Source organism: Lipophrys pholis (genome assembly GCF_963383615.2).
Source record: "Lipophrys pholis genome assembly, chromosome: 8".
In the NCBI taxonomy this organism is placed as follows: Eukaryota; Metazoa; Chordata; class Actinopteri; order Blenniiformes; family Blenniidae; genus Lipophrys; species Lipophrys pholis.
Window position 1 is genome coordinate 4,241,777 of NC_137630.1, and position 26,761 is coordinate 4,268,537.

The 26,761-nt window shown below is 45.2% G+C and overlaps 1 protein-coding gene across 1 annotated transcript; it reads left to right on the forward strand.

Annotated features, from left to right (window-relative positions):
• Positions 1-1,298: 1,298 nt before the first annotated feature.
• pard6b (par-6 partitioning defective 6 homolog beta (C. elegans)) lies at positions 1,299-25,135 on the forward strand. Its single transcript, XM_080470160.1, has 3 exons — positions 1,299-1,434; positions 5,522-5,744; positions 24,118-25,135. Exons 1-3 carry the CDS (start codon positions 1,372-1,374, stop codon positions 25,059-25,061), a joined length of 1,230 nt encoding a protein of 409 aa, XP_080326286.1. The 5' UTR covers positions 1,299-1,371; the 3' UTR covers positions 25,062-25,135.
• The last annotated feature ends 1,626 nt before the right edge of the window (positions 25,136-26,761 follow it).

Below are 26,761 nucleotides of genomic sequence, written 5' to 3' on the forward strand. Positions count from 1 at the left end.
ATCGATCCCCAAGGAGCACCATCAAATCCATCATGATCAAATGGAAAAAAAACCATGGCACCACTAGAAACCTTCTGAGAGTAGGTCACCCAGCGAAACCCTCAGACCGGGCAAGGAGGGCATTAATGAGCGAGACAGTCCAGAGACCAAAGGAAACCCTGGAGGACCTGCAGAGTTCCACAGCAGAGGCTGGAGTGTCTGTCCACGGTGCCACAAAAAGCTGAACACTCCACAGAGCTGGGCTTTATGGAGCAGTGGCCAGAAGAAAGACATCACTTTCAGCTGAGTTTGCAAAAAGGCAGTGGGAGACTCCCAGAACGTCTGGAGGAAGGTGCTCTGGTCAGAGGACACTAAAATGGAACTTTTCAGCTATTAGGGGAAACACTGTCTGGCACACATCCAACACGTCTCATCATCCCAAGAACGCCGTCCTCACAGTGAGGCACGGTGGAGGCAGCATCATGGTGTCACTACCGTCCTCACAGAGAGGCATGGTGGAGGCAGCATCATGGTGTCACCACCAGTGAGGCATGGTGGAGGCAGCATCATGGTGTCACCATCGTCCTCACGGTGAGGCATGGTGGAGGCAGCATCATGGTGTCACCACCGTCCTCACAGTGAGGCATGGTGGAGGCAGCATCATGGTGTCACTACCGTCCTCACAGTGAGGCATAGTGGAGGCAGCATCATGGTGTCACCACAGTCCTCACAGTGAGGCATGGTGGAGGCAGCATCATGGTGTCACGGTGACACCATGATGCTGCCTCCACCATGCTATTTTTGTTTTTAATGTGAATGCAATATGCTTCAGTAGAATCTCACATGTATTCTCTCTCGAGAGGAAGATGTGGTATGATGAAGGGTCAGAACAAGCTCCGTTTTGGATTTTTTTTCTCCTTACAAATTTTAAAAATTGATTTGATTGATTCAGGAGAGACTGGATAGATGAGAACACCAGGTTCTGACTCTAGTTACTCGAGTTGCCAATCCTGGCTTTTATTTTGAAGTGAGGAAAAGAGCCTGAGCTTTATTATGAAAGTCTGTGTGTTGGGCTCGGAGGTGAACTTGTAGCAGTTCATTCTACAGTGGAGCTCCAACCTGTCCGTGCCAGCTCCAGCTCCAGCTACCGGAGACCGAGCGGAGCGCCGACCTGGACCTGGACCTGGACCTGTCCGCACCACCCACCGGAGGGAGACCGAGGCGGGAGAACCGGAGACCGAGGCGGGCGGACCGGAGACCGGTCGTCGTGCAGCAGTGAGCGGTGGAGTCCCGGGACGGTCCGCGGAGGTGGAGGTGGAGACACACGGATACTTGGCGGAGCAGCAGCGGGAGCGGGGTGGCTGTCGGCGGCGGTCCCGCTGCTAGCGAAACATGAACAAAACCCAGCGAGTGCCGAGCAGCCGTTCCCTGAGTGCCGTGGAGGTGAAGAGCAAGGTGCTTACGGACACTTCTTCCTCACTTTCCCCTCCCTTTGAGCGTGTTTGTGCGGGTCCTGTCCGAGCTGGCCCCGCGGCGGTGATTAACGTTCCCGGTGCTAATTTAGCAGCTAAGTGGCTCCGCCGCGGGTTGAGGATACAAGCTAATACCGGGTCCCGCTGTTTGCTTCTCCCGCCGGGGCAGAAAATGGATGTTCCCCTCGGGGTGGGGAACGTTTGTGAAGTTTGACGGCCGAACTGGGAAGTTTGAAGGCGGGGTTGATGTCAGCTGGGCAGCCGGTGTCACCTGGTCCGTTGGTTTTATTTTAACCGGGAAGTGTCCGGGGCCCCATCAGGCAGCCCTGAGGTGCCCCTCCCGTTACTCTACTGGACTGTGCAGGTGTCATCAGGTGGATGTCTTTAGCTTAGGGTTCTCCCTAGGCTCTGTGTTGTGGGTTCTTGCTGCACATCACCAAACGATGTCTGACTCAACATATTTGTCTAATTTTAATTTGTCAACATAAGAGAAATGCTTTCTAAGAGACTCAAACCAAATACTTAAATTAGATAGTTTGTCTATTAAACTGTACATGACCTGGCCTGTCCTCCACTCCGGGTGATACTGACAGCTGCAACACCCAACAACACTGAATATACTAACAGAAAGAAAGTAGAATATTAATAAATGAAGACACTGATTTGCTTTCACTACCTTTCAAACACTTAAAAAGATAAATTAGATAAATCTGTTACAAAATACTGAATTTAACTAAAACAGCTGGAATGGCTTAAATGGCAAATTGCTACGAACAGGATAAACCTGCAAAAAGGTATTAATGCTAAAAACAAAAACGATGACTGAAACAGCTAAAGATTTAAAAAAAAAAAAAGTTAAGATGGCAAAGAACATGACTAAAGCATCTTAGCTGTCTTAAAAAAACTGCTAAAGCTGCTGCAAAAGGTGTACAATCTAAAAGAAGCTACATTGGAGTCTTAACATGTCGATTTAATTTCATAAATTACTCTTAAGCAGTCTAAGCTACAGTTTGGGTAATATATATGTTAATGAGTCATGTTTTCTTCATTTTGAAGGTTCCGTGTTGGAGCGTCACATTAAGTTTATGTAGTGGCAAAGAAATGGCAGATGTGTCGTAGATACACAAACCTGATGAGGAACAGGCGCTTTTACAACCGTTTTGTGTCGACATTGTTGTGACATTTCCTCGTTAACAGGCCACTTTGCCTCTTCTTATTGTATTTGAGTCTCCAGACTCTTTCTGCATGTGTTCCTCATTTGTAATCGATCCATGTGATTAAGCCTTGCTCTGATGCTGCTCCACACCGAGTGGCCAGGCTGGCGGAGGATTATAGATGATTTGTCAGCGCTAAGCAACAGTCACCACAACAACTGGTGCCTCTAACCGACTGCAGCAGCAACAGGACGTCACCCCGTGTCTGCTCAGAGATTAGGCCTTCTGCACCTCCTCGGCATGCTGCAAGGCTGCTTGACACAACAGGGCCTTGCAGCCTCGGATGCTCCCTGACCACAAACATAGAGAGGCACATGTCACAAAGTCTACATTAATAATGCATCACATGTGCTGGGTTTGTGTCTCCAGTACACACAGTCTGTGGTGCTTTTGAACAGGTCTAACCTGAGGCTTCTCAAACTTTATCATTGTTCTTTTGGGAATATTACCTCAGTTAATCACATATCTGTGAACCATCATTTAAAAAAAAAATCAAGATACTAGTGGTGAGTACTTTTGATACGATGATGTAAGACTGAATATGATTTGAATATTGAGAATCATTTTGTGGTTTTGGCTCAGTTTGACCCGTGTTCAAACGTTAATGTTTCATTCTGTTTGGGTTAGTTTGTATCTAACCCTAAACCCAAGAATAGTAAGAAAAAAACTCAGAAATGAGGTATAATGTAATGAGACCATCCCATACATGAATGTGTTGGAAAGTGGGTCACTGATGAGGTGAAACAAAGATTTGATCTCATGTTTTATAAATGCAGCAGGGTGATTTGTCCCACTAACAATTGATTTGTTGTACGTCTTAAGTGGTGTCTTGTTCTGGCTTCAAAGGCTTCATGACAGTATTTATCCAACGTTTAATTTGAACATTTGATCTTCATCCTATTAAAATGTCAGGTCTCAAATATAAATTCACACTCGGGCCACTTTTTCATGTTCTGACCACAAACTCTTGATGAGAACTGTCTCTAAACTCGGTGCACTTGTTTGTGCTATTTTTTTAAATGGATGCATATGTGTCTTAGCTTGTTTTTAATGGCGGCGCACTGCTATCCTCAGGTAATAACTATATTACGAGTAAAACTGCAGTTTGCACGTGTTATTTCAAGAGCCTACACAGACGAGTTTGTCACAACACTTGCCTAGTTTTTAACCAAATAGTTCTCATGAGCAGAAGTTGTTTTTGTCACTCCCAGCTATTTGGTGGAGTCTCTTCTTGGAACTTACCTGCAGCATGATGTATTTGTCTTCACAGTGAGGTTTTGTACATCCAGTCGTGTCATTATGCGTCTATCTCCAATCCATGAACAGGTTGAGTCAGTGTCTGACGGCAGGTCACATTATGTGTCGCACAAGCAGCAGCCGCCTTCAGTCAACTCCAGCTGCCACTTTCATCTCTGTTTGGAAACACTTTTGGCATGATATTAAACTGTCGTGTTTCCTTTTTAAGGCACAGAGGTGATTGAGCGTGTGATTATTTATTTTATAATGTGTGTTTTTTGGTCTTTTAGTCATGAATATGCTGGAGTGTAAGAGCGGGACTTGGTACATGAGCACCATGGACCTTCCAAACTATTCTGAACCCTGCTTGATCTCTTTTGGTCTGGGGCAGTAAAAAGATGGTAAAATGTCCAGAGTACATGAAGTACAGTTAACTTGCAAGAAAAACACGTAAATCCTATCAGCCACAATTTTTTCTCTAATCAGAATATTTAGTCGAAGCGCCTGGTTTCTCCAGATGTGCATGGTTTCCTGAAGTCACTATCACAATGTGCCGTTCATGGCAACAGTAAGCTGGCGAGCAGTTCTGGGTCTCGGTACGACAGCCACTCTCTAATCTGTATTATCCCTGGTGAAAATTAGGGATAACATTTAAAAAAAGTGTACTCGGCATCTTTATCATTTGATATTGTACAAGGTCGTCTTGCGTTGGCCCCCCCCCTGAAAGGCAGGTCTGGTCCACGACCTGCATGTTTGACATCCCTGTTGTGGACTGAAATACTCTTAGTGTTTTCAAACTGAAAGTATTTCATATTTTTTGTATGAAGAGTAGCTGAGAGTGTTAATCTATGTCCACAGTGGGAACAGTCTTCATGAATTACGTTGATATCGGAACCCGATCCCGGATCAGATCGTCTCCATCCCTAAAAACCACGAGCCCGTTCGGGCAAGGTGGGCAGATGACATGCGCTGGATCCGCAAGTCGTCATGTGACCAGATCACGTGAGCAGTCAAATCGCAGCCCTTGCGATTAGAAAATCAAATTTTATCATATCGCGATATTATCGCAAATGCAATTAATCATTCAACCCTATTCTGAATGCAGCTCCTATGAATATCCTATCCAATATTGAAATGGAGGAAAAACAAGGAAACCCTGGATTTGTGGCAATAAACTGAATACAATGTTTGTGGACCAATGAGAAAATGGGAAAGTGTTGAAAAGCTGAATAATAGGAGGTCTTTAATTGGAACAATTTTAATCCGTGACAAAACAGTGACCATGTAAACACACCTTCTGTTTCAATGGTTTGTGACGAAATGGTTTCTTGGGACAGAAATGTGTTGTGATAAAGCAGCTCAAGAACAACATTACATCCATAGTGTTCTTTGATTTGTGATGTTTTGACAAACTTGAACTTTACAGTCCAGTTTTTCCAAAGAAGGGACTTCCTTCTGGGTTATGAATTCAACGCCCTGAGGTGGCTGGAAAGCAGGGTTACTGTTTTAAATCTGTAGCATGAAACAAAGCCAAGGCAAGAGAGTCTCTTATGCTCCCTCCTCTGTTGTTGTGGTTATTGAAGTTTAACTTTTTGCTCCTGTGTGCCACTCCGTCCGCAGTTTGGTGCAGAGTTCCGCCGGTTCTCTCTGGATCGGTCCAAGCCGGGCCGCTTCGATGAATTCTACGGCCTGTTGCAGCATGTACATCGCATCCCCAACGTGGAGCTGCTGGTGGGCTACGCCGATGTGCAAGGCGACCTGCTGCCAATCAACAACGATGACAACTACCACAAGGCCATCTCCACGGCCAGCCCTCTGCTGCGGCTGTTCCTACAGAGGAAAGGTAAGCTCGCCACGTTTGCTTCCAGGCATTCATCATGGCAGGACTGCTTCAGGGAGCTTTGAATGGAAAATAATAGTTTTTATCTACAAAGGTGAAAGTAGTACATTTGTAGAGAACAATTGTGTTTATGGGCTTGACAAATCGTATCTAAGCTAAGCAGACTGAATATTTCCCATTTTGTCTTTCCTTTCGCTCAAATTCCTATTAGACATATTTGATCCCCAGAGGAAACTGTCCGTACAGACTGGCCCAGTTTGTGTGCAGTCACATGGGAGGTGTGTTTCTACTACCTGGAGGGTTTCAGCCTGAAAGAGGCACCGATCCTGTGTACTGCTGCTGATTTCTGACTTCCTTGCTGGTTTTATCGTCGCCCTTCCTCACCAGATGATATTCGTAATCTTCCTCAGTTAATGTACATTTTAACAGAGATAGTTTGTCTGTTTACGAAATGGAGAAGGAAAGTTTAGTTGTTGTAAATAATGCTGAGTGGAACTTGTGTTTGGAAACAATAAAGATAACTAACATAAAAAGCTGAAATTCAGCATTCAAGAAATAATTTGAAAAAGGTCTCGATACAGATGAATAGATATATTCCTCATCTTCTCCGTGTTGAAATGTCCATGAGCAACACACCAAACCCCAAACTGCTCCTAATAAATGGATTGAGCGCCTTGCATGGCAGCCGGCTTCATTGGTGTGTGTGTGAGTGTGTGTGTGTGAATGTGATTAACAGTGTAAAGTACTTTCGAGGCAGCTCAAGCAGTGAATAAGCGCAATATAAGTGAAAATCTATTTACCATCAGCTCCACCCGTGATCTGCTCTGTTTGGCTGGCTACTGATGGATCAGACGTTTCTCTCAAGGGGGATTAATATAGTATGAACAAATAGATTACAAAATGACTCCAAATATTTAAAATTGGGTAACTGTAATGATGACACCGATGTTTCGTCCTTCATGCAAAACCTGTCTTCTACTCAGCTAAGTCCTTTTGGAATCCCACCCAGGGCAGCCACAGTTTGAGTCCTGATCCTCGTTTGTAAGAGTTTCTGTCAGACCTGCAATGAAAGGTTAATGGCGATCACAGATGACACGACAAATTTGTTGTGTGTCACACCCACTCAGGGCTGCTTGTTAAATAATAACACCTCTGCGTTTGACTTGATTGATGGTTTTATTTACATAACCCAGTAAAATATGAGAAATGTTGACGGTATAGGCGAAGTATCCAAAATAAGTTACAACAGACATATTTGGAGGATCTTTTGTAACGTTTGTAGTAAATAACATTTTACATTGTAGGACAGTAGTACTGAATAACTAATGAGACTAATGTGTCAACAGGATTTAAAGTTACTCTACCAGAAAAAATCTTTTAAATATAATATACTTCCCATAAACACACAAGCACAGAGAATAAACCAATATGGGAAAAAAGACCATTACTACTCATTTCCACAAATTTCCAACCTGAAGTTGCCTAAATGGATCACACCAAAGTTGATATGTTTACAAACAAACCAGAATTTGTATTCATCGAACTCTGTCGACGTTTCACTAACGTACGTCATCTTCGGAAACCTGCCGCAAGGGTTTACGGGATATCAAAGATGGCGTCATTTGACCATTTCAGCCCGAAGAAAAGCCAGAGTTTCTCAAAGAAAGAGTCTTCAAGCCACGAGAATAGTCTGAAATGTTGTGAAAACGGTCGTTGATCGTTTTTCCAATGCGAATCGAGATTGAGTGTACAAATGGGATCTTGCCTCAGGAATCGTCGGGCGTTTCTGTGACGCTAAGACGTCAACAAACGCGGGGATGTTGTGTGAAATGAAAATGCTGGAAATATGTGTTTTTATTAGTGTAATGATGAATTTCCTTCAGAAAAGTATTGACAACATTAGAGAGCAACAACTAAAACTGGCTCCTTCAATGTTTTCATTTTCCCCGTGCGGATTCTGTTAGAGGAACTTAAATAACCTGCAAGAAACTAAGAGTTTATCCCATTTAGACACATTTTAAAACTTCAATAATGTGCAATTTTAGTTTTACAGTTATTCCACTAATATCATTATTATTATTACGCCCACCAAGGAATAAATAAAATCATCGGCGTAGATTTGTTTGTCTGTCTGTTCGCAAAATTACATCCAGACTACTGCACGGATTTTGTCGAAATCTTCACCACAGATAGAAATTAGGCCATGGAAGATTCCGGAATCTTTTATTTTTTAAGAGTCCAAATCAACCTTTGGCGGATGTCAGAAATCTCTGATTGCTCTTGTATCACAATAATTAGCCTTTAATCTGTTGGACTTTTAAAAGGTTTAGGTGAAAATTACCCTGTGACATATGAAAAAGTTCTTTTGGTCGTAAGATTTCCAGGTATTTTAGTGAAACTGTTCTTCAACTCACGTTGGAGAGGTCTTTGGTTTGAAAGAAGAGCAGCAGCCTGAACGTTTTAGTGGTGTGTGTGTCCCCTTTCAGCCCTGTCCTGGATTTATCATGTCTGCTGTGTGTCTGGGCTGTTTGCCGTTGGCTTTGCGGGAGTCTGAAGTGTATCCTGGGTAATGAGTGTGCGGAGTGTGACCTGTGGAGGGGGGGGTGTGGGGAAACCCACCCAGGGTGTGCAGGCCTCCCCTCACGCTCCGTTGTTGTGTTTAAGCTGTCTGGCTGTGCCATATGACCCTATAGAAGCTAAGCCACTTTGTCAGGAGGAGATTAGTGGGGTCACTGTGCAGCGCTGTGTGGGACCGTGTTACACGCACACACACACACACACACACACACACGGTCACGTGGGTGAGCAGTCATCCATACAAGCACGCTGCCTGGCCGAGAACACAAAGTGAACACGGTGAAGTACACCCAGCTGCCCTCAACCCCCCACCCAGCTGCCCCCCACCACCAGTTGCTTGCAGCCTTAAAGCCTGAGCCCTGTGCAGCTTGAAGATGATTTAGTACCAATCTGCAGACAACGGAAAAATATTCACTGGAGAGATGTACTCCTGTCTGAATCAGACTCTTAGGCCAGAGTCTGAACAAAAGCGTTGACAGTCGGCTCCATTGTGAACTGATTGATTGTGATGATCATCATGGTGAAGAAGCAAAGCTCATTCAAAATTGGCTGTTCTGTTAAAAGCTGATCATCACATGGAGACGTCGTGTCAGTTTCTGTTGGCAGGCATCATATTTCACTTGTTTCCTTTTTCAGTTGTGAACATAAATGTGTGAGCACATAGTATGATTATAAGCATTCCGCTCCAGATATTTCAGTTTTCTTTGTAACTGGTTACCAACTCAGCTTAGCCTCCTTTAATAAGTAAATAGTGGAGTTTAGACGCTTCTCTCTTTATTTGCTTTTACCAAAGTACTGACCGAGTGATTTTATACACCCGGGCTCCCTGTAATGTCTGAGATATTATAATCCAGTGTTCATTTGGTGCTTGGACATCGTCGGCAGTGTTTTGTTTTTCCTTTGAGAGCGTTTTCTGGAGTTGCTATGTAAAGGCATCAATCTAGACCAAAGTTGTGTTTCTGTTCCACCATACTGCTGAAACAGGAACGACTAGTTATCCCACCTTGTATAAACCATCAGGAAGCTGCTTTGCCTGGCTTTTTCTGGTTGACTTTTGCATGAGAGGAGAACATTTCTCCAATCTGTACGATGGAGAACAAAAAGTCCAACCAGAACCAGACTCAGGGGTTGCAGCTTTATGTTGTTCTGGTTGTGGTTCGAGGATGGAGGAGAGATTGTGGGGAAGGATTCAAACTCCAGTTCAAGTAAGGGGTAGGGATTCCCCATTCAACTCAGCAGACAGAGGTCGACTTGCTGCAGATGCATTAGGGCAGAAGGCTTCAGACCACGAACACCCAGTTCCACTGTCTGAGGGCGGGAGAGGAGCGAGGGAGGAGAGGGAGGGGCGACAAATGTCAGATGGTGCAATGTTACAACTGGGAAGCTGTTGTCATACGTTCTGCAGTGAAGTTATGAAAGCCAATCTACATGGGGAATTGATTGAAAAGGAAGTCATAAGAATAATACAATCAGATAAAACACATAAAATAGCATGTTCAGAACAAGACTTGGATACACAAACGTACACTGCCTATTATAATTACCTTCTGACTGCACAAGGGAGGAATATAGCCTCGGAAAGTGTTTTTAGTTCCAATGATACTGGTTTAGCGATATATTTGAGAATGTGGAGAGAGACTGACGACTAAAAGCTTTAATAAAAGTACTGAACTGCTAAAACGGCTGAAAGTGGATAAGCAAGACAAACTCATAAACCTCTCCTCTCGACTGGATGAGTGAACTCGATTTGCAGCTCCTCCTTTCTACTCCCATCAGTCTGTGTTGAGAACACAAAGACGCTGCTGTTCGTCTCCAACTATGACTTTGACGACTTGAGCTGAGAATTATGTAAAATTCAGAGATGTCGGTTGGTCACATCCAACGAGACCGGGTTGGTTACATAAGAGCCGGCGATCAGACAGAGCTGCAGCGTGGGCCGCCTCAGCCTTCACGGAGGATAGAAGTTATTACACACATGTCTGGGAATTGTCTTGATATACAGTATCTAATAAATATGGTGCAATCTCAAGTCGAGCCTGTATGTTTGTAAAGTCTCCTGTCCTGTTATGTCAGATTGGTTGGTGTACGTCATGTCGTTTATTTTTGGCTCTGCTTTGTGCGTGAGACTGGATCCAGGCTGTGTACATCAGCAGCCCGGCTGCTTTGTGGGGTTTGTCCATTCATCACTGTGCAGCGCGCTGCGAGGGCTGGTCGGCCTGGTCGGCCTGCGGGTGGATGTCGTTGTATTGTTGGGGTCTGCTTCTTGAATTCGGTCGAAAAACACCCTTTAAATTAATATACATCATAATATTCTTGTTAGAGATTTAATCAACCATTGCTTTTCTCATTTGGGTACAGTTTGTCCATTTTAGTTAAAGAAGCAGTGTTATTCTTAGCTGGAGGCTCATTCTCAGCTGTGTGCTCACTCTGCATGTTGGAGAAAAAACTCTTGTTTGTTTTTGACAGTAGAGCCTCTTCCAGCTTTGACACCGGTCAAAGGAGAGCTGCTCTCTTGTTTTACTCTCACACAAAAATGCTGGTTGCCATGGAGACGGAAACATGTTACTGGCATCGGTGTACCTACTGAAGAACGGTGTAGCTCGCAGCTGTTAATTAGAAACGAAGGCGACATGGAGGGTTTTTTTGTTTTCCAAGTTCCTAAGATTTCATGAGGGCAACCCAGACTCCAATTACTGTTAGAATAATCACACACACACACACACACACACACACACACACACACACACACACACACACACACACACACACACACACACACACACACACACACACACACACACACACACACACACACACACACACACACACACACACACACACACACACACACACACACACACACACACACACACACACACACACACACACACCAACCATCTGTGAACAATGTGCTGATGCCTGTTGAGCCTGCAGAAGAGTCCACACTGTTTACTGGTTGCCATGGCAGCGCTCCAGAGGCCTGTTCATAGGCGGATTAACTGGAGTCTCTTAAAGGTTCCATATTATACAGTTTTTCAACAATTTCACTCGGTGTCATTTGCCCAGCAACATTTTATTCAAAGTGTATTTCCTCACATCCAGCCTCGGTCCTGAACTTCCTCCAGCCTAAAAGTCCCTCTGCTGAGCTCTACTGAGAACAGGCTGTTTCTGTGTCTGTGTCTGTCCACGCCCACTCCACACTCCTCTCGGGGACAAGATCAGTGTTGCCAGATTCGATGGGTTTCCGCCCAATTGAGCTTCTTGTAAAGCCTGTTTGTGTTGCCTTGTTCTTTGTTTACATAATGCAGTTGTGAGTTTTTGACGTGTTATTTATTACACATATAATAGTTTTATATTTTTAACATGAGTTTCTACAGCGGTTGAGATCTGGGCTGGTTTTTATTGAGGTGGGCTGTTTTTTTTGTTGTTTGGGCTGGAAACGGTGAGTCAGATCTGGCAACCCTGGGGAAGGCGAGGCTTTTCTCTACCATGCGCTCATGTTTACGGTGGATTTATCGCTTGTTGAAATTCTGTTGTTCAACCAGACCAGTTTGCACCAGAATCTGACCCAGAAGCAGAGGCTCCTGAAGAAATTCAGACTAGATGTAGTGAATACGTAGGCGATGAGCTACAAACCAGGTAACCTCGTCTGTCTCAGACGGTGGTCCACAGTCCAAACAGCGTACAGGAGACGTTTTCAGACCCACAGTTGTCACTGGTCCCACTTTCATAGTTTCTTTTGAAAATAAATCTTTTTTCTACTCATTGTGATGCTCAGTTTGAACTTCAGCAGCTCAACTTCACCATGGAAACAAGCTTACATGAACTGTGACAAACTCATTTTTTGTTAATGAACAGTTGAAGATGTGCGTGTGCGTGTGTGTGAACCCTCGATAATAATCGTAAAATTTATAGATTTTAACATGTTGAAAATGTACTTCTCAGAAGTTGCTTATGGATGTTATAATCCATCCCCACAGGTTCTGAATGTTATGATTTTATATTATGTCCTTGAGCAAGACACTGACGCCAAACTCCTCCCAGTGGTTGGACTTCAGCGTCTTGCATGTTGTGTGAATGTGCTTCATGGTGTGAAGCACTTTGGGAATGCTCAAGCAGTTGAAATGTGCTATATAAGTGGAAACCCATTTACCATAACTGTTATTTACTGATCTTGCTTATACTACAATTTGAAAAAAGGTTTGATTCCTCCCGTTATTGTTAAAACAACACCTCCAGAGCTCCATGCGGGACTTTCTTTAAATGGGTCTCATCTTGTTAATATACCGTGGAAACAATAATCTCATAAATTGTCTTTAATCTCTTTATGACCCATCTAAAGAATATCTTCGGTCTGGGACTGTGAAAAACACTTCGACGGTTCAAAAACTAAAGTTTGTCCTTTTGGAACCAACAACAAACACTGCGTTTCAGTCGTCGGAAGACATTTTTCTCTTGCGTCATGTTTGCTGGTCTCAGTCATCCAGAACGTCCTCCGCCGCCACACGGCTCCGTGGATGGTGCAGCAGGCGCTCAGGGTGTGTTTGTTTGGAAACGGTTCAGTCCGGCTACTTGTGAACAGTCAGGTGAAAGTATGGGGAGGGACAGGAATGCTCATATTTGCTTATCCCAGCGGGGACTGCCTCAGTAATTAGTAACCAGCACATGAGTCATGCAGGAAAATGGAAGTGTACAGTGTGAGTACACAGGGCAAAGTGTCCCTCTTTGTAAAGCACGCTGTGAACGTGATAGGTAGTACTCTGAATCCTCTGTGACTAAGGTGATACTCAGAGTCAGGTGAACACAGAACTTCAACTCCATTGTCACATTGAGGGACATGTAATGTTTAATAAAGTCGATGACTAATCAACACCTTTGAGGACTCTCGTCCTTAAGTTACACACCCTTCACACTACCCTTTGCAATTTCCACCACTTCATTTTTTTCATCTGCATTTCACGCTCTTCCTGTTCCTGAAGTCGCCCTGCAGATCGCCACCTACCCCGATTCCCACGGTCAATCTCTCCTGTTCACCACAGCAACAAGTATTACACCATTTCACCAAATTCAACCATCTGTCCTTCATTCCTCTGCGGTCCATCGGCCTTTCTGCGATCTCCATGACCAAAAGAGACGTTTTTTGTGACTTTCCACCAGATCAAACATAACATGTTTAACCTTTTAATATGAAGCGAACGCAGCTCTGAAAGCTTCATCTACAGTTTTGATATATGAACACAAACCATGTCTTATGTTGCATTTATGATGGTTCAATTACAATTACCAGCTGTTTTTGTTCCGTGTTTTAGAGGTTTCAACCTTTTCAGCATTTTTATTTAATTTTTTTTAATTTTGCCATTTTAACTGTTTTAACCATTTTTGCTCTTTTCGAACCAATTTTATGTTTTACCCCATTATTAAAGTTTTTTTTGTCTTAGAAATCCTCGTAAGTCATTTTAATAGTTTTTTTTATAAAAGCTGCTTTAGCAGTTTTTTTCTCCATTTCTTGTGGTTTTCCTTTTTTTTTTTTTTCTTTTCTTTTTACTATTATAGTTGTGCCTTTTTAAAGCCCTTTTTAGTCCAGAGTTAAAAGTCCTTTGTGTGCGTAAAATGAAAACAGGTTAAAATGTTAACTTGGGTAGAATTTAGTGACCGCTTCAGGGAACCAGTACAAAATTGCCAAAGAGCTGCAGGTTGCTGACCCCGAGTCTAAACTCTTCATCCTTCAGAACAGCTCCAACCACATTTCTAGTCAAAACACTAAAATAACTAACTTTTTACATTTTTCAAGAAAATTTGGGATTTTTGCTGCAGATAAGTTTTATTTCCTCAAAAGAAAATTGCTTTGGTGGATGAATGAGCTGTTCACTCATGATGGGAAATTCAGTCGTCCAGCAGCTCATTAAAGCAAAGCAGACTTAAATAAAAAATAATCCATCCGGCTGTATTAAATTCGAAATACAATGACTGCATAAGAAAAAAAACTGTAATATTTATGTGTCAAACTTTCCCTTTTAGATTTTCTCTTTTAACGTGAGTGTATGAAAATGTTGTAAATCATTGTAAAGTGAAGTTGGATTGATTTTGGTCAGTCGTCTTGAAGTCAGTTCCACGCTTTTTCAGTAACCAACAGCGACCTAAATCATTAAATAGCTGAGCAGCACGGTGAAAAGTTAGGAGGAATAAAAAGTTCACACATGTTTTGAGCCAAAGTTTCCGGCGTTCTGACCAGGGTTTTGGGTTTCTTTAGTTTTTTTTTTTTTTTAAGACCTTTTCTAGACAGTGAGGTGCGTGATCAAAGTGGTGGACTCGGGAAATAATGGAGCAATTCACACGTGTTGGAGTGCGCCGAGTCATTCTGCAAAAGTAAAACTGAGGTTATGAGGTCAAAGTCCTTTTGATTTATCAATCCCGTTTCTCTGATATGACTCCCGTCTGAGTCGGCTCATGCAGAAAAGGCAAACAGGAAGTGAGATGAAAGGATGACATGTAAGAAGACATGGTGGCCGGTGTGAAGGAACAACACAACACAACAGGATACATTTGATTGGATGCTGCTTGTGATGAGGGGAGTGAACCATGGAGAAACATATCTGCAGACTAAGTCACCGTCCACGCGAGCACGCCACATCACCTAAATGAGCTGTTTTTGGCCGATCATCCACACGAGGCGACATTTTAGAAGCGCGGAAACATTTTTTTTTTTAACACTGGTCCCAAAGTGGGGAAATTCCAAAACCCCAGTGTGTGCTGTTCACACCCCAAGGTGTGGATGGCTAAGACGATCATCTGTGGGGGGGAAATGACATAATCCCCCCGTGATCCACGATTTCATCAAATAACCACAACAATCACAGACTACAAGCTCTGGTCGAGCTGCAGAAGCTACTGACGCTAGCAGCAGGTGGAGCAGGGCCATAGACCTATAGAATGCAGAGTTATATAGAAGTTTATGAGCAGGAGTCTACTTCTAAATTTCTATGTGCTCTGTCTTCTGAGTCTTTGGTGTGTTTGGTGAGTCACAGCGCCCCTAAAGGCCTGGCATATGTACTACATGCCCCGGAGCTTCGTGTTGAGCAGTGTTCATAGTGAGGTGTGGACAGAACTTTTTTTGAGAGCGCCGGGAGAAAAAAGATCGTTTTGGCTCGTGTGGATGTGGCCTAAGAAGAAGAGATGGATGGATGGAGAAGAAATTAACAGTGCTGAAGTGGGAGTGATGTATAAGGCTTTGTTTGGGAAAGGCGTGTAATTAGAGAGGAGAGTGTGTGATTGGAATGCAACAAGAGGTAGAGCGAGGGAATAGTATTAGTGAGGGAGGAATGCAGAGTGAGGCCCATTCTGAGGGGGGGGGGGAGAGAGAGAATGAAATGAAAAGAGGGATGGAGGGAGGAGGTGGGACCTTTTTGCGTGGAATGTGGCCAGCCTGTGATCACGTCTGCTGACTAGATTAGACCGGACAGCTAGCCAGGGCCGGAGCCCGGGGCCGCACAGCCCGGCTCCATCAGCAGAAAGAGGGGAGGAGGGAGGAGAGATGGACAGAAGTGAGAGAACACAGACAGAGGAGAGAAGAGCCAAAACAGGACTGAATGTGTCCATATTCTGTGGTCTGTCTGTCAATATTACTCACCTGTAAGTTGAAGAAGAGGAAAAAAGTCGACTGGCTGGGAATTATGAAGGAGGAGAAAACAGCTCTGTAGATGAGGAGGAGGAGGAGGAGGGAGGTGAGGAGGGACGGAGAGGGTGAGATGGAGGGCGAGCTGGCAGTGAAGAGAAGCAGGAGGGGGTCTGTTACTGCTCCAAACCAAAAAAACGAGTAATGAAAGCAGCGATACGGAGGTATGCACAGGGTTTGTCCGGTTGACACTGGCTTGGTAAAGGTTATGTTTTCTAAATCAAGTCAAGGCTGTGATGTCAGCTGTTTTTATTTGTGGAATTATCTGAGTGCGCATGAGCTTAAACCTTAATATTTTGGCGTGTGTGTCAGATTGTTTCGGTCTGTTCTGAGCTCGGTGATTCAGCCACTCTGATATGAAGCTTGATTCGCGCTGTCAGCAGTCCCCAAGCTGCTGCCACCGTTTCATCCTCCGAGGTAACGGGGAGTCGGATTTATCAAGTCTACAGTATCTTAGACTGACTCTCATCTGGACTCACTTGTACTGAATGACGGGAATTGTTCCTGGTGGTGTTGATGCTGTTTGTGTTGACCTGTTTCATACTTTATTGTAATGAGGGTCAAGTTTTCTCATACATAGACCAGAGACTATAGTTGTTATAGTGTCACATTTTCATGGTGGCTTATGTCAAGGAAGAAATGGTGCCGTTTAGAAAGAGACTCTGGAGAGCATAGAAAGTGTTGTACTTTGTATTTCAACCCCGACTCCATCCACAGTAGTCTCGTATAGACGAGGCTTGTGGGAACACTTCCTGAAGTGCAGCAAACAACACTGGATGCTGCCAATTTCATTTATGCACACATTTAAAAAGTTTGAATGCACGTTAACGACCCTGCTGGACATGTTGTGATGTATTTTAAACAACATAACTATGTGCATATTGTGAACAGTGTTGAACTTGTGTTGTTTTCACAGCAGTGAGCTCACAAAGGGGTCAAAATGCAGAAAGGAGTGGAGGCGGTGGAAAGAAATTTCCTTGGTGTACACTTCATTAAGAAGAAAAAGGTTATTTACTGCGTGCTGCTGTGCAAAGACACTAAAAATAATTAAATCTACTTGCATACATGTGCTGTACTTGTCTGTTTTCCAAAGTTCATGGATACAGATTCTGTCTGGGATCTGACACATACTCGGTGTTTTTGATTCTTGCGTGAACCAAATTGAAATGGATATTTATTTCCAGAAGTATTTCCTTTGGGGATATGACTGTACACTGTCCAAGTGTTCTACTTCTGGGATTGTAGGCGTTTTGTCAGTGTACCAGAGTTTAAGCAAAATACTAATCCACTTTTCCACATGAAGCTCCTTTATTTGTTGTGACAAGTCCACATATTTCTACTGCTGCTAAATCTTACTCTGACATGTTACAGTTACATCTGGACATGGAACATAAAGGTTCTTATACATGTGTCCAACCTGTCGTCCAGACAATACGGTAACCTTTCCCTGTCCCCTACGGGAATCCCAAAAACTACTTTGCTCCAAGCTGCCCCAAACACCCACCATGACCTCTCCATCCCTCCTGTGGCATATCGGCCTGTCTTGGTTCTTCTACTTCTTCTTTCAGTTTCTCATCATTTTATCATTCATTGCTGTTCCCAAACCAAAACCCTGAAGCTGAACATTGGGTTCAGTGATCCACTGAGACCGGATGGTTTAGGCAGAGCTTTTCAGCCACAGCGTGTTGAGACACTCTGTAAGATAAGTAGTGGAAGGTGGCAGATCTGGAAGAACCCTGAGATGGAGACATAAAAGCCAGGAGGAGGTAAAGAAAGAGTGGAGTGTGAGGAGCACAGGAAGTGCTGCAGGAAGGAGCAGGAAGAGAGGTGTCGATGTCGGCACAAAATAAATGGATGGAATTGCTTTATACTGCAAATAGCGCGCACACACACACACACACACACACACACACACACACACCTCTATCTCAATGTGCGCTTAGCCTGGCAAACAAACTACATTAATTCTGCATCAAGGCCATTAGTGATTCGTATCCTTGGTACATTACATGCTGCTTTACATCCGACCTCCACACAGCTTCTACACTGTCGCTCCTGTTGTTCTTGATGAATGTCTTTAGTAAGGACCGGCTAATAAAGCAGGACTGATGAGGTTCTGGATGAGATTCCGTTAGCAGGCTCACACTCTACAGCCACAGTCTTTTAAATAATGGATTAATGCGTAATTTCTCAAATTGTCATGTCAGCTCCTCAGCGAGGCCTGCAGTTTGTCCCTCTTATCGCCGCTCTGTAGCCATGTAGCTTTGGCATTGTGCTTTAAACCTCCCTCCTTCATTTCTTCCTCCTCTTCTTATCAGCAGCTTTAAGGCACTTTTATCTGAGCTGTGCCAGGGAGGTATGCTCACCACGCCAGGAATAGCAACGCTCCGGGAATTCACTCCTTTGAAACTTTTGTTTAATCACCTCCTCTTCCTCCTCCTCTTTGCTTTCCTTTTCTCTCCTTTGCAGTTTTTTTAAAAAAAAATCATTTCCTCTATTCCACTTTCCCTTATTTTCCTATACTCCTTCCTGGATGTGTTTCATCTACACAAAGTTTACACCAATACTGTCCTCCTGCTGCTCCCCGTCCTGCTCCCCGTCCTGCTCCCCGTCCTGCTCCCCGTCCTGCTCCCCGTCCTGCTCCCCGTCCTGCTCCCCGTCCTGCTCCTCGTCCTGCTGCTCCTCGTCCTGCTGCTCCTCGTCCTGCTGCTCCCCGTCCTGCTGCTCCTCGTCCTTCTCTTCCTCCTGCTGCTCCCCGTCCTGCTCCTCGTCCTGCTCTTCCTCCTGCTGCTCCCTGGCCTGCTCCTCGTCCTGCCCTTCCTCCTGCTGCTCCCCGTCCTGCTCCTCGTCCTGCTCTTCCTCCTGCTTCTCCTCGTCCTGCTCTTCCTCCTGATGCTCCTCGTCCTGCTCTTCCTCCTGCTGCTCCCCGGCCAGCTCTTCCTCCTGCTGCTCCCCGTCCAGCTCTTCCTCCTGCTGCTCCCCGTCCAGCTCTTCCTCCTGCTGCTCCCCGTCCTGCTCCTCCTCCTCCCGGTACTGTTTGCTTGATGATCCTTGGGGCATATCATGACAGACCTGTCTGTTTCCAGAACATCTCAAACCTCGACTGCCCTTTTTTCTTTTTTCTTTCTTGTCTTTCTTCCTCTGAGTCTTGTGACTTGTGTTTTGTTTCAGTCTTTGCCCAATGGCAACTGAAGTCAGTGTGTTATGAAGTAGCTGACGACATACAAACGACAAAGGAGCAATAACAGACAATGACAAAACAACAGAAATACAGAACCAGTAAGTATGACCACGCCAAACCCAGAAACAAAGTCCCGGGAAGCAACGTCCTACAATGTCGCCCTCAGACAGCGTCAACGACATTCCACAGCCATTGCAACAGTACGAAGTGGGCTGTATATTTCGGGGTCACTCTGGCTAAAAGACTTATTTTAATGAATTGGGAGTTTGCTGTTGTACCTTCACTCGAATTGTGGATGAGAGGATCCAAATTTCTCCAAGCATGAAGTCTTGAGAAACTTGGTTATAAATCTTCAGCTTGGGACGTCGCTTTTGATAAAATATGGGATGTCGTGTTGAAATACTTAAGTATTAGCTGTAAGTAGGCCTTCTCTTATGTTGCATTATTTCAAGAATTCCCAGACACACAGTGGATTTATTTACCGTCCTATTCATCTCCATCACAAGCTTGCAGCTTGTGTATTTACACATTTAAATACAGATAGAGTAATTTTACACACACCCCTTAGGTTAAATACACTAAAACTAAAACTTCTGCTTATATTCAAATTTATCAAAAGAGATTAAGTACACATGTATTGCAAATAATTAAGAACAGAGATGGTGGAAAGTGTGTCATAGAAGCTGAATCACGAATGTTGTATTTTAAAGTCGGGGACGCGAGTTGTGAAGTACAGTGTCTGCAGAGGAGCAACAACATGAGCGACAGCAGATCAACAGTGTATGTATGAGTAGATACGGCTGCCCGTGTAGCTCCTGTTACCTGGACACAGTATTACTCTGGACAGAGTGGATGAAGAGGGAGCCTCTGACGGGCATTTTATCGTTTGATTTTGGTTTAAAAACAACCTTCAAATCACCTGGAAAGTTTTTATTTTTTTTTTTATTGTTTGAGAGGATTTTTGCTTGTGTCAATGACAGGAAATGGTGTCAGTCGCTGTGGCGTGCTCTGAATGCCTGCACATCCCACTTATTCTGGTCCATTAACACTGGTCCTTTTAAAGCGTGATGCAGGCTCAGTGTGTGAAGAATAAGAGCATTGAGGGAAGTGATGTGTGCAGCCAATGCATGCCATTTCCCCTCCCGAGGCAGAGTTTCAGCCTGAAAATGGAGATATATTTGGTGTGTGTGTGTGTGTGTGTGTGTATTAGTGAGCTACATGCTACAGGCAGGAGTGACGAGGCATCGAGTCGTCCGTTATCATGACGTGTTGTGTGGTTTTTGTTTCCTTGGCTGACTCCATTCAGAGTATGGATAGTTGGAATACTTGAACTGAGCTGAGCCGTAGGGTTCAGCATCAGTGAAGATCACCTCCAGTCTCAATACAGGTTCTGGTTCACTGTGCTTAATGTTTTTAACACCACGTGTTAATTACATCAACACTGCTTGGACCAAAAATGAAGACAACTGGTCATAACTGGACAAATCTGAAACACAGTCACCTCTTCTCTTTGCTTCATAGTTCAACTAAAAACACTCCCATTGTCTGCAGCATGACCCCACAGCAAACTTTACAGTGTTCACTGTATTAACACAAAGTTAAACAAAATATTCAGTAGGTGAAGTTAAATGGTTTAATTTGAAAACCACGGAAATATTCAATAAACCATTTATATTACTCTTAATATAAATATAAGGTGTAAAGTTTTTATCATCTAACATTAAAAGAAATCATCAATTTCTGAGAAAAGTTCTGTTCATACGACATTTTCAATGAAACTCATGGGCTTGATTTATTTATGTAAGAAATCTGGTTTTACTTGGCCGATCCACAAAGTTTAAAAACTGGTTCGCAAAGTCAAATTTGTTCTTTCAATATATGTTGAATATTTTTACACCTATTTTAACGTCACTCTGCCAACCCGTGTTCACGGGATGTAGAAGGGATCTTGCAGTGGCGTGATGGTTTTTGTTTGATTCGTACCACCCTGCAGTGTGGACGGACACCAGCGAGAAAATCCACCTTCATCATCTCTCTCTACCTTTGCTTAGCAAACCATGACTGTCCAGTCACAGAGAAGACTGCGTCTTTTTTTTCTTTTTCTTTTTTTAACGATTCTGTTCTCAGTCATGAGTTCCAAATAAAACCAGATGTAGTGAGAATCGATGTGGCTGGAGAGCTGAGGGTGACCAGCAGTCATCACTGTATACCGTTTCTAACTTTGACCATGCTGGTCAACCGTCCACGCCAACTGCCGAAGGTCAGTGTGAAGACTCTGGGAATTGTTGGCGTTTGGAATAACTTACTAATTTAGTTCCTTTTTGGTAATTATTTTTGAGAATCTCTGAGGTTTAACGTTTGTTTTTTGACAGACTGGAATTAGAAGTGCGACAGGGTGGAGTGAGCAGAACGACTCCCGCGACTCTGCTTCTTTCACTTTACTGCAGCGAGACGACGGCAGAGACGGAGCACTGTAGTTACTGCTGCCAAACATTTCACTCTCTACTTTGTGACTAAATGTCATATATCAGCTCACACATGTTCTTCTTATTGTGGGAAGGAGGAAATCGGCAGTGTTGATCGGAATCCATGCGAGGAAACAAAAGAAGGTCGTTGGTACAAATGAGGAACATGTAGTTATATAGAGCTTTGTCTACAGGCCTGAAGCAGCCTATGAGACTGAGAGCTCTGCTTGTGTGCTCTGGTGGGTTGTGCTGTAACGATGACCCGATGGATTTTCAGGGTGTTGGGTTTCTGCTGTTTTTTTTACAGAGCTGGTTACTAACCAGAGGAAACCCCCATAGAGGCACGTGAGGGTGTTTCAATTAACACTGTGGACTGGCAGATGCTCACATACAGTTTGTTGTTCACCCACTCTTGGAGGGTGATCCTGCCTGCCTGCCTGCCTGCCTGCCTATGAGCGGCCTTGAGGGGCCGTCACATCCTCTCTCTTCAGATATAACTCTATTGTCAGGATTTCATCCAGTGGAGACGCAGTGAAGCTCTGAAAGAGGAGACCTTTAGATCTAGTGAAATGACGTGGAGCATTTACTGCCCCATGCATGAGTTTACCGTGTGCGTGCGTGTGTGTGTGTGTGTATGTATGTAAACATCCACCTGTTGGCCCTCTTTGCGTAACACAGAAGCAGAAAACAGGAAGAGGAATGTCGGCCTGAACGAGCTTTATTGCTTCGTCATGTGTTTCTGGCCTGTTGGTCGTGGCTGGCAGGTGTGTGTGTGTGTCTGTGTGTGTCTGTGTGTCTGTGTGTGTGTGTGTGTGTGTGTGTGTCTGTGTGTGAGTGACTGTGTGTGTGTATGCCTCATGGGAACTGAAATGTGAGACCAGTGCTCTTTCTGGACAGACAATCGATCCTTTGTTTTGGTTTTGGGGACGGAGGGGGGTGGGAGTGGCAGGAACGTACCTGTCAGAACCTGAGAGGTGAAATCTTTATCAGCCACCTAGGCGGATATTTTCCCAGATTATACACACACACACACGATAGGTGTTATTTATAGAACACTTTCATTAAAGAAACTTTACAAAATGCTGTCAAAGCTTCCAAATGTGAGGATGATTTCAAGCTTCAGCTCTTTAGTCAAAAGGAATTGGTAAAAATAACACCAGAGACAGGAAAAAAAAAACAGCCCTTTTCAGAAAGAACATCCGAATGGTGTTCATGTTCAGCGGCTGGTACGGTCCTGGTTAACAATTAGAGAGCCAAAGTTCAGGCCCCCTCCCCTCAGCCCTGCTGGGTTAAAGTCTACAGTCCGCTGCAGGTGAAAACACCTCCTCCTCTCCAGGCAGGACAAAGAGCAGCTTTTGTGGCGTCCCGGTGACTCACGCTGCCACTGTGACAATAATGTTCCCGGATCAACAGTGATCTCTTGCTCATGTCAACACTCCTCAAAAAGTCCAGTCGCTCGCCCCCTCACTGAGTTAGATAAGAACGGCGATATCACTCTCCTGTGGGCGTGTTTCATATGCAGCTGAAGCCCGGAGACTGTTGGAGCTTTAAGCCCCGTTTATACGACAATGAAGACGAGTGCATCCGCAAAACTTTCTTCACTTTAGGGGGGTCCGTTTACACGACACCAGTGTGCGGATGCACTGTATCCGGAAAGTTTTTAATCCGGCTCCCAAGGTGGAAAGATTCTTTCACTGTCGCTAATCCCTCCTGCAGAGACTGACGGAGGCTACAGAGCCTGTTACTGCACATCTCTCCCCCTCCCTCCTGCTCATCCAATTGTAAACAAACATGGCGGCCGTGTAGTGGTACGACCCGTAGTGGTACGACCCGTAGTGGTACGACCCGTAGTGATACGATACGACCCGCGGTCCATATTTTAGTTTTATCCTCCAGATCAGTAGTTTAATAGTTGAGACTCTCCCTGATATCATCCGATGCATCATCAGTCCATGTGGATGTCAGGTTCTCTCATTTTTCCTCACATTTATAGTGTTTTGTTCTCTGCACACATCTCTGTAGTTTCATAACAAAATCGAGCAACAGCGCCCTCCAGTGGCCCGGCAGACTAACTACATTTTTTTCTCTGTGTCCGCTGCTGCAGTGTAAACGCACTACTTTTTTTTGCGGATTAGGTGTCGTCACATGAAACGTTGTAGTGTAAACAGGGCCTAAAGCACAAAGACCAGAGACATGGACGCGGTTAGCTTAGCATAACGACCAGATGATTGTGATTTAGAAGGGTTACTTCCAGGTTAGAAGATTGATGTAAACAGTCAGTATTTTGGTATGTGAGCAGCCGTGCGCGTGTGTTTTGACGCCTCAGGCTGAGCAGAGTGTTTCTCCTTGGTTGACATGATGTAACAGTGTGTCAGCCTGTATCACCGCTCCATGTTAATGATCCCAGTCTGATGCTGAACTAACCAGCCTCCTTTGTCTTCCTCTTTTTTCCCCTCTCTCTCTCTGTGTTTTATTCTGCAGAGGAAGCCGATTACTCTGCTTTTGGCACCGACTCGCTGACCAGGAAGAAGAACACGGTTCTCTCTGCGGTGCTCCTGCGGCCCGACGCCAACAGGAAAAAGCCGCCGGTCATCATCAGCCTCCCTCGAGACTTCCGGCCTGTGTCTTCCATCATTGACGTGGACATCCTGCCGGAGACGCACAGACGAGTCCGCCTGTATAAGCACGGCCAGGAAAAGCCGCTGGGCTTCTACATCCGCGACGGCTCCAGCGTGCGGGTCACTCCGCAGGGCCTGGAGAAGGTCCCGGGCATCTTCATCTCCCGCATGGTGCCCGGCGGGTTGGCGGAGAGCACCGGCCTGCTGGCGGTCAACGACGAGGTGCTAGAGGTCAATGGCATCGAGGTGGCGGGGAAGTCTTTGGACCAGGTGACGGACATGATGATCGCCAACAGCCACAACCTCATCATCACTGTCAAGCCGGCGAACCAGCGGAACAATGTGGTCCGTGGCGCGGGAGGAGGAGGAGGAGGAGGAGGAGGAGGCGGGGCGTCTGGGAGTTCAGGGCGCTCCTCGGACAGTGGGGCCAGTTACTATGGCTACTCGTCGCACGCCGGGGCTGCCGCGCCCTCCCACATCATCCAGAACTTCCCCGTGGGAGAGCTCGAGAGCGACGAAGATGACGAGGACCTGGTGATCGATGTGGACGGCGAGGCCCAGCCCATCCGCCGCTCCTCCTCCAACTACAGCATGCCTTCGCTGCCTCGCTATGAGCCGCACCTCAACCTCCGCACCACCGCCACCTCCTCCTCCGCCCTCTCGGTTAACACCAACGGCAGCCTCCCCGGCAGCAGCAGCAGCAGCGGGTCGCTAAGCAACACGAACGCCACCACCACCACGCCATCCCCGGACAGAGCCGTGGAGAGGCTCGCTCTGGAGGAGGACGGCACCGTCATCACGTTATAGGAGCTGCTCCTCACTCAAACACTGTAAACACATGACTCCATCACGCAGGACTCCAAAAGCACAAACACACACCAACATTAACCTGAATGTTTGTCTGTTCGCTCAACACTAAAGCTTCACTGCTCAGCATGCCAAGCACCGCACACGTGTGCCATAGTGGTGCCCCCCCCCCCCCCCCCCCCCCACATTTTACTCCCTGCAGCACAGGACCTGGTACCGTCCACTGACTCACCACGCACCGTTTGGTGTGTGTGGTCTGGAAGTGGGCGTGTCCCAGGTCCGTGTGAACTCCTGCTGCACCTGACACATTTTTATGAACCTGAACCTGAACCTGTTGTTGTGCTGAGTTTCCTGTAAAGGGCAGGGTCATATTGGCCCCGCCCCCCACAACTGAACCCCCAACACAACAAAGGTGGGGACCTTGCAGCCAGACACACTTGGTTCCTTCAGCTCAGTTGTGGGAACAAGATAATCCCTCTTCTTCAAGAACAGGATTTGTCCAGTAGTTGTTGACAATCGTTGTTGTAAATCTGGTTATTTTTACCCCCATATTGTTTTTATTCTTTGAAAAGTCCATCAGGGAGTTTGAGTTGTAAGAATAAAGTCAGCTCTCCAGAATAATCTTGAAATGTCAAAAGTAAATTTGAACAAGTTAATGTAGCATTAAATTATAGACTGGACATTGTGGCTCGTCAACGTTTGTCCTTTATTCTGGACGGTACAACTTTTTAGTGGACATAACTTTATACATGAGGTACTGTAACTTCCACTTTATTCTGCACATCGGAATCATATTCTGCTTTTTTTCCACTTCGCTTTAGATATGACTGGACGCTCTGGACGCTCCATTAAGTCCCACGCGTTACGATTGTTTTTATCAAGATGGACAACTTTATTCTGGACATTGCCACTTATCTGTGGTTATTACCACTTGTCTGTGGTTATTACCACTTGTCTGTGGTTATTACCACTTGTCTGTGGTTATTACCACTTGTCTGTGGTTACCACCACTTCTCTCTGGTTAATGCCACTTCTCTGTGGTGATATGACTAATTCCCATTAGACATTTCCTTTTGGTTCTGGTCGGAGTCCTTGGTTCTGGTTCTGGTTCTGGCCGGAGGCGTTGGTTCTGATTCGAGGCATTGGTTCTGGTTCTGGCCGGAGGCGTTGGTTCTGGTTCTGGCTGGAGGTGTTGGTTGTGGTCGGAGGCGTTGGTTCTGGTTCTGGCCGGAGGTGTTGGTGAATGTGGCTGAGTTTGTTCATCGGTTCCTTCCATTCCTCTCCGGGCCATGGCCGCCTCATTATAATCTGCTGAACACGACATGCCAGTTTCCCCTCAACACGTCCCGAGACGTCGTCCTCAAGTTCTCCTCAGTTTTTCTCCAAACGTCCAGAAGAATCGTTCACCAAGTGTAACGTCACAGCGGCCGCGCGCAAGAATAGCTTAGCTGCTAACACGCTAATCAAATCCAGGCCGAGTGGCGCTGAAGCGATGAAGACAGTCCGGCGCTATTTGATGAAGGTGAGGCAGCAGGTCTGACACGGGGTTCAGTGCCTTCGCAGGACGTCGGGGACACAAACAACCGACGTTCCAGACGCGCGTGCAGCTGTTAGCGCGATGCTGCTAGCAGGTCGGAGAACGTTTCCACGCTCGGTTTTCTACAAGTTCCTGAAGCAGACGTGAAAAATCATCAGAGAAA

Bases quoted from the DNA above. Each gene is read 5' to 3' on its own strand.
- pard6b (XM_080470160.1), top strand. From the start codon at position 1,372: ATGAACAAAACCCAGCGAGTGCCGAGCAGCCGTTCCCTGAGTGCCGTG. The intron at 1,435-5,521 runs GTGCTTACGGAC...CTCCGTCCGCAG, and splicing joins CCGTGGAGGTGAAGAGCAAG to TTTGGTGCAGAGTTCCGCCG. The intron at 5,745-24,117 runs GTAAGCTCGCCA...TTTATTCTGCAG, and splicing joins GCTGTTCCTACAGAGGAAAG to AGGAAGCCGATTACTCTGCT.